The sequence below is a fragment of the Pristis pectinata genome, chromosome 6, assembly GCF_009764475.1.
Source record: "Pristis pectinata isolate sPriPec2 chromosome 6, sPriPec2.1.pri, whole genome shotgun sequence".
Lineage (NCBI taxonomy): Eukaryota > Metazoa > Chordata > Chondrichthyes > Rhinopristiformes > Pristidae > Pristis > Pristis pectinata.
The window spans coordinates 8122640-8138047 of NC_067410.1; the positions used below are offsets into that span (position 1 = coordinate 8122640).

Here is a 15408-nt window from a genome sequence, read left to right on the forward strand (position 1 = left end):
CAGCATCTGTGGGGAGAGAAAAGAGTTAACATTTCGGGTTGATGACCTTTCATCAGAACTTGAAACGGAAGCTCTGTTTCCTTCTCCATTAATGCTGCCAGACCTGCTGACTATCTCTAGCATTTTCTATTTTTTGTTTCTGATTTCCAACATTTGCAGTTTTGTTTTGATCAATAGTTCAGGCCTCAAATAACTGAACCACTGTGTTACCAAACCATCCTTGCCGAAGGCACTGATGGAGAGAGCAGAGGAAACACGTTCCCCTCATGCTTTCTTAAAAGATGAGGCACATTATGGAGAAAAAAAATCCCTTGCATCTTCTGGCATCTGCAGTCTCCTATCTCTCCAAGTATTATTGGAGACACAAGAGACTACAGATGCTGGAATCTGGAGCAACAAACAATCTACTGGAGGAACTCAGCGGGTCAAGCAGTATCTGTGGGAGTAGTAAAATGGAACTATTATGCTTGTCTATGAAACAATAGTTCATGTACTTCATAAATTAATTTCTAAGCACAAGCAGATCAAGTCACTTTGACATTAAAATGTGACTAAAAGGCAAATATTGATTATAGCATCCAGGATCTTGAGAATGGAAACATTCTCACTGGGTATTTCCACTAAAAATAACCCGAGTCAGCGCGTATAATTTTAGACAAGAGATGATGCATGCAAAAAATATTGCAAGCCCTATAAAGAGTTGACAGATTGTCCCCAGGCTACACAAAAGGGTGTTCAGGATATGATGCAAGTTGTTTAACAATCTTTTATCAGTACAATTCAATCATTGCTTCTACTAGTCACAGGGGATCTCCAAAATTAACAGAGATCAGTTTCCAAGTAACTTGCAAAATTGCTGCTCGTTGCCATTCACAAATACCCTGACGAGGGAGAAGATTAAATTGTTCACCCTCAGAAAAGTTTGACTGGTAATTTTGTGGCTGGGAGTCAAAAACTCGACCATCAGCTGATGTTGGGTGGAGCTAAAACAAGGGAATTTTATGTTTCCTTAGTATCTACATAACTGAGCATTCAGTTAACAATGGCTATATCAACAGGGTTAGCAATAAACCCTTGCATTTCTACTTACATTACATTCTACTACACTGTTATTTTTATATCAAAGACTGAAGAACACACACAGAGTCTATAAACCAACTGATAACTATTCATTTAAAATTAAATAGATAAATAAACAAATACTCACTATAATTATTACAATAATAACTTAAATATAATTAAGGTCCTTAATTAAAAAGAAAACCTAAAATGCTTCACAGAAACATAGCCAAACCCCAAATTTACATTTAGCTAAAGAAGGTGGTATTTTGGGTGGTTCAAGGTTTGAGCTTGGCTATGATCTAATTGAATGGTGACACAAGTCTGCGTGTTGGAAGGGTCTACTCTTCCTGCAGTGTTCTTATCAGATACAATTCTCACCTTGTTGTTTAGTTCACGAAGATACTTGAAAATTCATGTCACAAGAACAAAAGAATTAGAAATGGCATTAGGCCACAGGATCCTCCTCCCTCACCACCATTTAGGGTCCCAGACAATCCTTCCAGGTGAGGCAGCGTTTCACCTGTGAGTCCGAGGGTGTCATTTATTGCATCCGGTACTCCCGGTGCGGTCTCCTCTACATCGGTGAGACCCGACGCAGATTGGGTGACCGCTTCGTCGAGCACCTTCGCTCCATACGCCGCAACAAGCCAGGACCTCCCAGTGGCCACTCACTTCAATTCTACATTCCACTCCCATACTGACATGTCTATCCATGGCCTCCTCTAATGCCATGTTGAGGCCAGATGCAGGTTGGAGGAACAACACCTCATATTCCGCCTTGGGAGTCTCCAACCTGATGGCCTCAACATTGATTTCTCTAACTTCTGGTAACCCCACTCCTTCTTTTACTTTCCACTCCCCCACTCCTTTGTCTTCCCTTATTCCTGTGGCTCCCTTCCCCCACCTTGATGACCTGCCCATCTCCTCTCTTCCTCCATTCTTTATTCCATGGTCCACTGCCCTCTCCGACCGGATTCCTTCTCCTTCAGCCCTTTGCCTCTTCTACCTATCACCTCTCAGCTTATTACATATTCTCCCCCTCCCTCACCCACCTACCATCCACCTCTCACCTGGACTAACCTATCACCTGAACTCACCTATCCCCTGCCTGTGTGTGCTCCTCCCCCTCCCCCTCCCCCCACCTTCTCATTCTGGCTTCTGCCCTCTTCCTTTCCAGTCCTGAAGAAAGGTCTCGGCCTGAAATGTCGACTGTTTATTTCCCTCCATGGATGTTGCCTGACCTGCTGAGTTCCTCCAGCACTTTGTGTGTGTGTTGTCTGCCAAGCAATGAAATCTCTTACTTTGTCTCATTTTCATTTAGTCCCATATCCTTCAAATCCCTTAATGTCTAAAAAAAACTATCAATCTGAGTCTTGAACAAACTCATAACACTGGATAAGAGTATTCTGAAGATGTAGAACCGTGTAAATTTCTGTTCATTTCACTCCTAAAAGGATCATGCTATTCCTTAACCCTATGTCCCTAGGAAAAGTACACAGTTAACGGCAGGACCCTTAGCACCTTTGATGTATTGAGGTCCAAGTCCATAGCTTTCTGAAAGTGGCTGCACAGGTTGACAGGGTGGTAAACAAGGCATATGGCATGCTTGCCTGTATTAGTCAAGGCTTTGAGTTCAAGAGTCAGGAAGTTATGCTGCAGCTTTATAAAACTCTGGTTAGACCACATCTGGAGTATTGCATTCAGTTCTGGTCACCCCATTATAGGAAGGATGTGGAGGCTTTGGAGAGGGTTCAGAAGAGGTTTACCAGGATGCTGCCTGGATTAGAGGGTATTAGCTATAAGGAAGGCTTGGACAAACTGGGATTGCTTTCTCTGGAGCGGCAGAGGCTGAGGGGAGACCTGTTATAAGTTTATAAGATTATGAGAAGCAGCTGATATCTTTTTTTCCAGGGTTTATATGTCTAACACTAGACGGTATGCATTTAAGGTGAGAGGGGGTAAGTTCAAAGGAGATGTGTGGGGCAAGTTTTTTCACACAGAGAGTGGTGGGTGCCTAGAACATTCTGGAGGTAAATATGATAGAAGCGTTTAAGAGGCTCTTAGACAGGCACATGAATGTGCAGAGAACAGAGGGATATGGACCTTGTGTTGGCAGAAGGGATTAGAAGCATTCAATTACTAGTTTAATTAGTTCGGCACAACATTGTGGGCCGAAGGTCCTGTTCCTGTGCTGTACTGTTCTATGCACCCTATTTTGGACACTTCAACCAAGGGAAACACCCTTGAAAATCTTGTATGTCGCAATGAGTATTACAAGTATTTGGTTTCAGAACCGAAAACTAGCAACATGTACGCTATCTATTAATAGGCCGACCTGTGGCATTTACAATTCCAGTAAATGCGAGAAAACCTGGGGTTTTCCTGTAAAATATGTTACTCCTGAACTAACTACCTAAACTCTGGTGGCAATTTTCCAGCTGTGAGGTGACTTGGATTTCTTAGAGTTCAGTGATAGGGCAGGAATTCACTGACTTGTCCAGCACTCACATTGGGAGAGCCTGTCTGCTCAAATGAACCAGGAATAGTGAACCCACTTTAATTGAGAGGAATAGTGTCATTTAGAAGGTCAAGATAATTTACGTTTTAGACCAAGTTTGCTTTATTTCTTTTAATTGTTTAAGGGTGTTTTTAAACGACAATATTTTAATTTAAAATAACAATTCAAACTTTTAATATTTTTTTAATATTGTTTAAGTGGCAGGGAGAGATCTGAGGGAATTGATTTCCCAGCTGATAAAGGTTTTTCTATTGTGTTGTGAATGAGGCTTGTCCTAGTAATAGAGTTACATTTAATAAGAGAGGAAACACAGGAGACTGCAGATGTGGAATCTGGAGCAACACACAAAAGCCTGAAAGCAGGTACCTCCAGGCTCAAGGACAGCTTCTATCTCGCTGTTATAAGACCATTGAATGGTCCCCTAGTACGACAAGATGGACTCGTGACCTCACAATCTTCCTCATTAAAGAACATAGAGCACAGAACAGTACAGCGCAGAACAGGCCCTTTGGCCCACAGTGTTGTGCCGACATAGCTAATCCCTCCTACCTACAGATTGCCCATATCCCTCCATTTTCCTCTCATTCATGTGCCCATTCAAGCTCCTCTTAAAAGCCCCCAACGAATTTGCCTCCACCACCCTATCAGGCAACACATTCCAGGCATCCACCACTCTCTGAGTAAAAAATGCACCTCTCATGTCTGTTCTGAACCCACCCCCTCTCACCTTAAATGCATGCCCTCTGGTATCGGATTGCTCAATAATGGGAAAAACATATTGCTTGTCCACCCTATTTATGCCCCTCATAATTTTATACACTTCCAACAGATCCGTCAACCTCCGCCACCCAGAGAAAAGAGCCCAAGTTTGTCCAGCCTCTCCTGATAGCACATGCCCTCTAATCCAGGCAGCATCCTAGTAAACCTCCTCTGCGCCCTCTCTAAAGCCTCGACATCCTTCCTATAGTGAGGTGACCAGGATTGTGTGCAATACTCTGAATGCGGTCTAACCAGATTTAGGAACTTGCACCTTATTGTCTGCCTGCACTGCACTTTCTCTGTCGCTGTGACACTTTATTCTGCATTTTGTTCTTGTTTTCCCTGATATTGTACTACCTCAGTGCACTGTGCAATGAATTGATCTGTATGAACGGTATACGAGACTAGATTTTCACTGTACCTTGGTACAAGTGACAATAATAAACCAATTCCAATACAATCTGCTGGAAGAACTCAGCAGGTCGAGCAGCAGCTGTGGGAGGAAAGGAATTGTCGACGTTTCGGGTTGAAACCCTGCGTCAGGACTGATTTGACCCGAAATGTCAACAATTCCTTTCCTTCCACATATGCTGCTTGACCTGCTGAGCCCTTCCAGCAGATTGTTTGTTGCTTTACATTTAATAAGGCCTTGGAGCAATGCAGGTCCTCACCATTTGGACTGTGGCAGCACTTGAAGGATGTAGAAGGATGTTCTGAAAAGATTTATTAGACAAGTACTTGGAATGTGTGGGCTGCTTAATCAGGAAAGCTTGGACTGTCTGGGCTTCTATCCAATGGAGTATAAAAGAGTGAAGGGGAGTTTGACTGAAACATATTAGGAATTGAGAGGCTTCATGAATAATATGGAGAGCATCTTTCCCATTGTGGGAGAATTCAGAACAAGTAGTCACTGTTTGAAAGTAAGTTGGTGCTAATTTAAGAAAAATGAAGCAATATTTTTTCGCAGAATGTCTTAAGTGTTCAGAACTTTCTTCCTCAAAGAGGGCTCGAAGCAGTCTTTGCATATTTTTAAGAAGAAGGAGACAGATTCTTCATAAGCAAGGGAATGAAAGGTTACCAGGGCTAAGCAAGAATGTGGAGTGAAGTTATAATCAGATTAGCCATAAACATTGAATGGTAGAGCAGGCTCAAGGGAGGGTGGTCAAGTCCTGCTCCTAGTTCATATGATTAGTGAGTGAACATTGGGGCATCCACAAAAGGTAAGCCTATTGCTGGAAAGTTTTGGTGGCTTGTTGTTGGCAGCATGTTGTGGCCCATTCTATTGTTCACATACATTAGAAATCATTCATGAACAGTGATTCATCAGCAGATACAATACACAAAGAGTGCTGGAGGAACTCAGCAGGTCAGGCAGCATCCACGGAGGGAAATAAGCAGTCGACATTTTGGGCCGAGACCCTTCACCAGGACTGGAAAGGAAGAGGGCAGAAGCCGGATAGTTTGCAACGATGGTGCATTACCTCTCCGCGTTTTCTCTGGTGAGGGCCACAGCTTCAGGGCTTTTATCCACTGCCACAGCAGAACTCTGCAAAGCAAAAACATCTCATCAGAAAACATGGAGGAGCAACACACTACCAAAAAAAGAAGAGTTTTTTTAAATTGGAATAAGTACCAGTAAGATAAATTTATGCTGAAGTTATATTTCAGAACTCGGAAAAAAATACAATATTTCTATAGGAGGAAATAGTTAAAAGGACAGAATTAGAACAGAAAAGAACAAGTGTGGGAAGGATGAACAAAAGAGATGTGAGGTGGATGGCAAGGGAAGGGAAGGGAAGGGAAGGGAAGGGAAGGGAAGGCAGGAGAGAAGGACAAGAAAGGAAAAGGATTAAAGAGAGGGGAAGGAAGGCAACAGATAGCAAAAGAATCAGATGAAGAAATGAAAGGTAGTGATGAAAATTCAGGCAGATGTAGAGTCATAGAGTCCTATAGCACAGAAACAGGCCCTTTGGCCCATCTAGTCCATGCTGACCTGAAATAAAATGAAAGATGTTAGTATAATGGGGAGAGAAATAGAAGAGTAGGAGGTGGAATGTGGGACAAACACATTCAGGACAAAGGAACTTCAGAACGGAGACCAGCAAGTGGAGGGGAGAATGTTTATTAGTTGTAATATTCTCTTAAAGCATCAGAGTTATTTGCCAGAGATAATTAGAAATAGTTTTCAGAATTATTGATTTATATGCAGAGGGTGTAGATGGCAGTGGCATGGCCAGCATTTTAATACAGCCCTGGTGGTGAAGCACCTGCCATACCAGTGGAAGATAAGGAGTTCCAAGACTTTGAACCACCAGTGATTTATCTCCAGCACAGAGAGAACTTGAAGGAATTTGTCCTCGGTGGTAGAAATCCCAGCAGGGAAGACGCTTTCTTGAATTTTTAATCGTATTTTGTAAATGGTTCATGTTATAATCACCGTGTACCGGGAGTGGAATAAGCTTTTTTGCCCTGATGCTGCCTGACCCACTGAGTTCCTCCAGCAGTTTGCTTTTTGCCCTGAATATCAATGGAGACAATGGTATCAATGGAGACAAAGGGATAGTTGGTGTTTTGGGTCGAGGCCCTTCATCAGGACTGCATCAGGAGTCTCTCAAGCTGTTTAATGTTGGAGCTATACTCATCCAGCCGAGCAGAGAGTATTCCATCACATCTTGACCTGGCCTTGTATGTGCTGGAAAGGCTCTGGGGGATCAGGAGGAGCCATTGGCTGTGAGATATCCATTCTCTGACCTGCACTTGTCGTTCTTATATGGCTGGTACAATTAAGTTTCTGGTAAATAGTGAAACTCCCACTCATCAGCCACAAGGTATTGATAAATGAGAGATGTAGCAATCATCCCAGATTTGATAACTTTCAACTATACTATACTTATTCAACTACACTTAAGAGTATCATGCTGCAAAGCCTTCACTAGGAGGAATAAGCTGAGTCATGAGAATATAATTTTACTAAGAAATTTCAGAAGAATTAGGTGAGTGTTCCTTTGTGTAGTTTTCCCTCAAACAATTCAGGTAAAAATGAGAATACCACAATTACATGGAATAATTTCACATTAAGATGGCAACATTCCAATTCAAATATATCAATAAAGAGGGCTTTAACAAAGATATTGGCAAGACCCACTTGTTTGAAGAAATGTAGTAAGCTCAGAATTATAGCTCCAGATCCACACCCAATTTCCAGGAACAGAGGGTCGGAAAGACGATTGAAGCTTTGCCAATGAAACTTTTCCTCTGTGGCAAGTTCTGACAGCATCAGATCGACTAACCCCTAATTAAAATAAAGCAGAAGATCAGCATGAAAGAACTAGAGCATGTTTTGTACCGACTGCCACACAGACAGACTCACAGCACCAACTCGATTATAGGTTTCATGAAGATTACACGTTCCATCCCCTCTTGGCCCAAGTCATTGTCCAGTGAATGAGTTTGTTCTGAGCTCTGTAACAGACAATGCCTCATCAAGATTTTGTTCCTAGACCTTTCACTGTAAGTTGTTTATAAGTAGTTATTGTCCTTCAGACAGCATGAGTGTGATCCAAATGATGATACCTTCACACTAAGAATACTCTCTCTGTGGCATTAGTGTGGTGCTCACAAACCCAGCCATGTAGAACCTCAGATATAATCGGCTAAGGTAGGACAGTGAAGTCATGGGGTTGCAGAGGTGCTTTAGATGAACTCCAGGCTGGCCCAGGTGCTGGGTAAAAACAAACAGGATCCTACTCTGCCTCTGCATCTATTTTATGTAAATTGAAAGGATATGTGAGGGTGCTATAGTAGCACAGCTAGTCGAGCTGCTGCCTCACAGCTCCCAGGTTTAGTCCTGATCTCTGATGCTCTGTGTGTGGAATTTGCTCATTCTCCATGTAACTGCAAGGATTTCCTCCGGGTGCTCTGGTTTTCTGCTGCATCCCAAATGTCCAGTACTAGACGGCATAGCTATAAGGGGAGAGGGGAAAGTTTAAAGGAGATTTATGAGAAGTATTTTTACACAGAGAGTGGTAGGTGCCTGGAATGCATTGCCAAGGGAAGTGGTGGAAGCAGATACAATGGTGGCGCTAAGAAGCATTTAGACAGGCACATGGATATGCAGGTAATGGAGGGATATGTATCATGTAGTGTAGCGGTTAACGTAATGCCATTACAGCGCCAGTGACCTGGGTTCAATTCCCGTCGCTGTAAGGAGCTTGTACGTTCTCCCCATGTCTGCGTGGGTTTCCTCCGGGTGCTCCGGCTTCCTCCCACATTCCAGAGACGTACAGGTTAGGAAGTTGTGGGCATGCTACGTTGGCGCTGGAAGAGTGGCGACACTTGTGGGCTGCCCCCAGATCACTCTATGCAAAAGATGTATTTCACTGTGCGTTTTGATGTACATGTGACTAGTAAAGATATCTTATCTTATCCTGTGCTGTACTGTTCTATGTTATATGTGCTAGAGAATGGAGGAATATAGAGCATGTGCGGGCAGATGGGATTAGTTGCTTCGATTGGCATCATGGTTGACACAGGCACTGTGGGCCGAAGGGCCTGTTCCTGTGATGTATTGTTCTGTGTTCTAAGTGTGGGTTAGCAAGTTCACTGGTCATTGTAAATTACTCTTACAGCTTGTTGGATGATGGTGTTCGTGGGAATAGAACATAGAACGGTACAGCACAACAGGCCCTTCGGCCCACCATGTCCGTGCTGAATGTGGTGGCAAATTAAACTAATCCCATCTGCCTGCACATGATCCATATCCCTCCACTCCCTGCATATTCATGTGCCCATCTAAATGTCTCTTAAACGCCACGATAGCACTTGCTTCCACCACCTCTCCTGGCAGCTCGTTTCAGGCACACATGGGGAAAGTTAGTTACAGGGATAATTAATGAGGGAATGGGATTGCTCTGTGAGCTGGCATAGACTCGAAGGGATAAGTGGCCTCCTTCCATGTCATAAGGCAATATGGAAACAAATGGAAAGACCTGAAAAACTGAGGGAGCACAGGGTTGGGCTCATTTACAATTCCTTCCATGGTTAATATTGCAATCCTCATTCTCTAAACTAACAGATGCAGAACGCTCTTCTCTGGCAAAAGAAATGCATGGCCCCATTGTTCAATTGATGATTTAATTGGTTTTGAATGTTTCAGAGAGCCAGGGACAAACAGAGACATTCCAAGACCTCGATAGCTTTGACAGCTGGCTCGGCCTAGGGGCACGACTTTCCCCGATTGTCAAAGTTCTTTCCTGGCCACATTACCATTTGTGATTAATGCCATGGGGATGTCAACATCAGGACATCTGCCAAAGTTTAATTTTTTTCCCCATTTGATTTGTCTTCGACGTGTCTCGTTTTTTTGCACAGTCTTGTTTTTGCATAGTCTTCTTTTCCACTGTATGGTATAATTTTATGTATAATTTATGCATAATTTAAATTCTGTGTGTTGTCTGTACCTACATGCCTGTGATGCTGCTGCAAGCAATTTTTTCTTTGTACTGTACCTCACTGTACTTGTGCACATGATAATAAACTCGACTTGGCAAGCACAGGCAGCAACTTCTGGTCCATTGATTTCTCACTCACTACATCTCACTCCTTCCCCTTGTCAGATCTTACATCAATGCAGAATTCTGTGCATTGTGCACCATGTCATAATGCCAACTTATAGTCACAGATAGGAAGCAAGAGAAATTTGGCATGTCCCCTTTGACACTCACCAACTTTTATCGATGCACCAGAGAAAGCATCCTATCTGGATACATCACGGCTTGGTAGGGCAACTGCTCTGCCCAGGAGTGCAAGGAACTGCAGAGAGTTGTGGGCACAGCCCAGCACATCACGGAAACCAGCCTCCCCCTCATGGACTCTGTTTTTACCTCTTGCTGCCTTGGTGAAGCAGCCAGCATAATCAAAGACCCCACCCACCCATGTCATTCTCTTTTCCCTCCCCTCCCATTAGGTAGAAGCCTGAGGGCATGTACCACCAGGGTCAAGGACAGCTTCTATCCCTCTATGATAAGACTATTGAACGGTTCCCTTATATGATGAGATGGACTCTTGACCTCACAATCTACCTTGTGATGTTGCACCTTATTGCACTGCACTTCCTCTGTAGCTGTGACACTTTACTCTGTACTGTTATTGTTTTTACCTGCACTACCTCAATGCACTCTGTACTATCACAATGCACTCTGTACTAACTCAATGTAACTGCACTGTGTAATGAATTGATCTGTACGATTGGTATGCAAGACAAGTTTTTCACTGTACCTTGGCACAAGTGACAATAATCAACCAATACCAATACCGAAGTCCCCGAAAAGACTACCACACACTTCTCAACTGCCATCTGTATGAATATTGTCATCACAATTATTTTAACCTTATTCTGCTTTGAAAAAATGTGGAGCTACCAACAGTACAAAGGCTGGCCACGTTTGCCCACTTAATTGTATTCTTCTTGGTGGTACTTGGGTCTACCTGTCACTTATAAACCATTCACATAAGGAACTGTGTAAAAGAACCCGCATGCACAACTTTTTAGTGTTGCTCTACTCCACCTTGCTCTCTCTCTCTTCCAAAAGATGCCTATCCCTGATGATATTAAGCTTCTGGCAGTTCTCCAGTACCTTATTCAACTAACTCATGCAGGGAATTATAATACAGGAAGCTGGAGAGTAATCAAGAAAAAATAAGCCTGGTTGTTAATTCTTCCCTCTAGAGGATGGAGATCATTCTGGTGCTTAAATGTCAAACACAAGAGGACATGCATTTAAGGTGAGAGGGGTAATAATTATAGCCTTGTTGGAGATGTCCAGATTGCACGAGAGAATGAAAAAAAATAAGTGAAGTCTTTGAGGAACTTTTGCCACCCCCACCTTCCTGAGGTGACTAAATCACGTAGACGCCACGGCCAAGAAAGCTCACCAGCGCCTCTACTTCCTCAGGAGGTTAAAGAAATTCAGTATACAAATTCGGGGTATGGATCGCGTACAGGCAGAAGAAATTTAGTTTAATTCGGCATTGTGTTCCGTGCAGACATCGTGGGCCTAAGGGCCTGTTCCTGTGCTGTACTGTTCTCTGTTCTAATTTAATAGGAAAGAAAGAACTTAAATAGCACCTGGCAGAACATCAGATATCCTGAAGGGTTTTATGGAGAATTAAATTTTTTTTGAACTTTTGTAAAATTGGAAAACACAGCAGTGAATTTGCCCATAGCAAGGTCCCACAAACAGCAGTAACTGACCAGACAATTTGTTTGTATGATGTTGTTTGAAGTTGTACCTTTCATGTCCTCTTGTGGGTATCATAGAACATTTTATATCCACTAGAGTAAAATTCTACACAGTAAGCTCTCACAAACAGCATTGGTCAAATAACATGTTGTGATCTTGATTGAAGGATAACTATTGGCCAGAACATCAAGGTTAAATCCCCTCAATAATTATAGCCTTGTTGGAGATGTCCAGGATTCTGCTGTGGAAATGGTTGCATCACAGCCTGGTATGGAGGCTCCAATGCACAGGATCGCAAGAGGCTGCAGAGAGTTGTAGACTCAGCCAGCTCCATCACGGGCACAACCCTCCCCACCATCGAGGGCATCTTCAAGAGGTGGTGCCTCAAGAAGGCGGCATCCATCACTAAGGATCCTCACCACCCGGGACATGCCCTCTTCTTGTTACTACCATCGGGGAAGAGGTACGGGAGCCTGAAGGCCCACACTCAGCGATTCAGAAACAGCTTCTTCCCTTCCGTCATCAGATTTCTGAATGGTCCATGAACCCATGAACATGACCTCATTGTTCCTTTTTTTTGCACTATTTATCTATTTTGTAATTTGTAGTTTTTTAGGTCTCTGCACTGTACTGCTGCCACAAAACAACAAATTTCACGTCACATAAGACAGTGATAATAAACCTGATTCTGAAATCAGCCTGAGTGTTTGGTGTGCACAAACTGCTTATTCCAGTTCCTGCCTTACAACAATGACCATACTTCAGAAGTAATCCTTTGGCTCTAAAGCACCATAGGGTGTTATGAATATGTGATGATACCATGTCAATGCACACTAATTAACTTCCTTTCAACATCATCACATAAAGAGTAGTTGGTATCTGGAATGAGCTGCCAGAGGAGGTGATGGAAGCAGGAACAAAACGTAAGGGGCATCTGGACAGGTTCTTGAATGAGCAAAGGACATAAGGATGTGGAATTAATGCAGGCAAGTGGGATTGGTATTGATAGGCATGATGGTTGGCATAGACATAGTGGGCCAAAGGGCCTGTTTCTGTGCTGTACAACTCTATCAATATGGCAATTTGCTTTGATCAGTTTAATTCAAACATTGAACTACTGTTTAAACAAAGACAGTAATGTCAGGAGCAGCAAGAATAATTCTGATGTTTTCTTGCTCCAGAGCTATGTTTCCTCCTCTTTGAATTTTTCTGAGAAGAAAGAATATTAGCCCTGAATTTATTTGGCATTCTCCCACTCTGCTGCACTTTTGGAGCCAAGGTTATAATCCCGGAATAGGATAGCTCAAGGACATTAACCAAAATGAAATACATCTTGGCCAATGATTGTGACACATCAAACCCAAGAGCCAATGAGGCACTTCAAAGGTTTAAGTAGTTTTTAAAAAGTAGATTAAATACATGAGGTACTCTGATGAGCTGTTTGGCTGCCTCAGGAGAGATTTGTATTTCCACCCGGCGCCTATCCATGGAAATCTGGTTTGGAATGCAAGTATAAAACATAAGACAACCAATCATTATGATCACAATTTTTAAAAAATATTAATGATGCTATTTATAAACCAGGTGCTTAATATGTTGGATGATTTTGGATTCCACCTCTAATGAAACTAGAAAGGAAGTTAAAACAAATCTGGTGCGTGCAATTCTCTGTGGTGGTGGACCACAGTTTGGTTACAGCTGGATTAGCATGCTAAAAGGAAACTGACTAATAATTAAACCAACACAAAAAGAAGGAGGCTAAAATCTCCAAGCTCCATTTTGCTACTGGAAATGCAGTAGACAGAAATGTCACTGATGTTGTCCCCTTATTGTCCAGCCCTGCTATTCTACAAGGGGAGGTAGAGCTGACTTCAAAATAAAATGGCAATTATTTCTTTGTGATTGCTTGGCAGTGATACCAGGCCCCCCAATTAAGGTAACTAAAGTAATTTGGCTTCAAGACAAGGTGATTGAGTGATCCCACAGGCCCTGCGTCTCTGAGGCACATCACGGTGGACATACGCCATGTACCTGTTACAATGACCAAATGCAAGATGAGGCGAGGCCTGACAAGTCCAGGTCTGATTTCATCTCCCTATCCAACACAGGGTAGAGGCTCCTTCACCACATGTACTTCACTGGTTCAGGTAGGTGGAACACCAAAACCAGCTTCACAAAGGATGGATAACAAATGCCGGCCTTGTCGATGAATTCCATAATCTCAAGAATGAAAGAAAAAATACTCTTTAAACTCCTGAGTTTGATGAAGATTTCAGTTCCCCGTCTCAACACTCCTCAATAACTTGGCACTAGTTTTAATTTTCACTGTTGCTTGCTTGAGGCACTTTTCTACATTTCTAAGAGTTTAAATTTCAAATCTGTTGCTTATTGATTGAGCATAAATCAGTGTCTATGCTGCAGGCTAAAATTCCACTCAGAGCCAACTCTGAATTTCAGCCCCAGCATTATAAGGTGCTAGTTAAAGTCAAGATGGTTTCCCAAAGAGGGAAACATTCATCAGTAGTGACTGTACAGTTGCTACAGAGCAAATACGAGTTGCCTGCCAGCTCTCTTGACTCAATGTGAAACATGATTTCTGTCATGTGAAACCTTGAAAAGGAAAAGCCCTAAAACTTTTTATGAGTATCTTGAGGGATAAGAGTAAAACCAGGGAAAGAGTAGGGCCCACAGGGGACTAAAGTGACAATGTGTGAGGAGCCGGAAGATGTAGGCTGAGGTCTTAAATGAATAATTCTTACCTGTATTCACTGTGCATAAGGTCACTGTAGTTGGAAAATTTAAGAAGGGGGATGGTAGAATTCTAGATCAAACTACCATTAAAAGGTATTAGGTGTCTAATACTTAATAAATGGCAGAGAGTTGTGGACACAGCTCAATCCATCATGAAAACCAGCCTCTCCTCTGTGGACTCTGCCTACACTTCCCGCTGCCTCAGGAAAGCAGCCAACATAATCAATGACCCCTCCCACCCTGTTCATTCTCTCTTCTCGTCTCTCTTTGGGCAGAAGATACAAAAGCCTGAAAACACGCACCACCAGGCTCAAGGACAGCTTCTATCCCACTGTTATAAGACTCTTGAACAGACCTCCTATATGATAACGACAAACTCTTGATCACATAATCTACTTTGTCGTGGCTCTTGCACCTTACTGTCTACCTGCACTGCACTTTCCCTGTAACACTGCATTCTGTTATTGCTTTTCCCTCTGTACAACCTCGATATACTTATGGTTTGAAATGATCTGCATGGATGGCATGCAAAACAAAGTTTTTCACTGTACCTCAGTACATGTGACAATAATAAACCAATTACATCTTACCAGGTTTAAAGGTGGATAAATCCCGAAGACCTAATGAGATGGATCCTATGCTACTATGGAAGGCAAGAGAGGAGATTACTGGGGCTCTGACAGAAATTTTCAAATATCCTTTGGTCACAGAAGAGGTGTCAGATGCCGGAGGACAGCAAATGTGGTACCTTTGTTCAAGAAAGACAGCAGGGGAAAGCCAGGGGTCTATGCGTCTAACATCAGTGATAGGGAAACCATGGGATAAAACTGACAAGAACAATTTGCCTTTGAAGAGTTAGGAATTTATCAAGAATAATCAGCATGGTTTTGTTAAGGGGACATCCTGTATGACTGATTTGACTGAATTTTTTAAGACATAGGTGTGTCAATGAAGGTAGTAAGTGCACCTAATAGAACATAGAACAGGAACAGACCCTTCAGTGCACAATATCTCTGCTGACCATGATTCCAATTTAAACTAATCCCATCTGCCTGCAGATGGTCTATATCCCTCCAT

General features: G+C 42.6%; 1 protein-coding gene across 1 annotated transcript in view; it reads right to left on the reverse strand.

The window, feature by feature from the left end:
- hemk1 (HemK methyltransferase family member 1) overlaps window positions 1-15408 on the reverse strand; it is a 110138-nt gene that overhangs the window by 45964 nt on the left and 48766 nt on the right. The window contains exons 4-5 of the mRNA XM_052019100.1: window positions 7485-7631; window positions 5821-5885 (exon numbers count right to left, since the gene is read on the reverse strand). Of these exons, the coding sequence (XP_051875060.1) occupies window positions 5821-5885; window positions 7485-7631 (212 nt within the window). The remainder of the gene's footprint in view (window positions 1-5820; window positions 5886-7484; window positions 7632-15408) is intronic.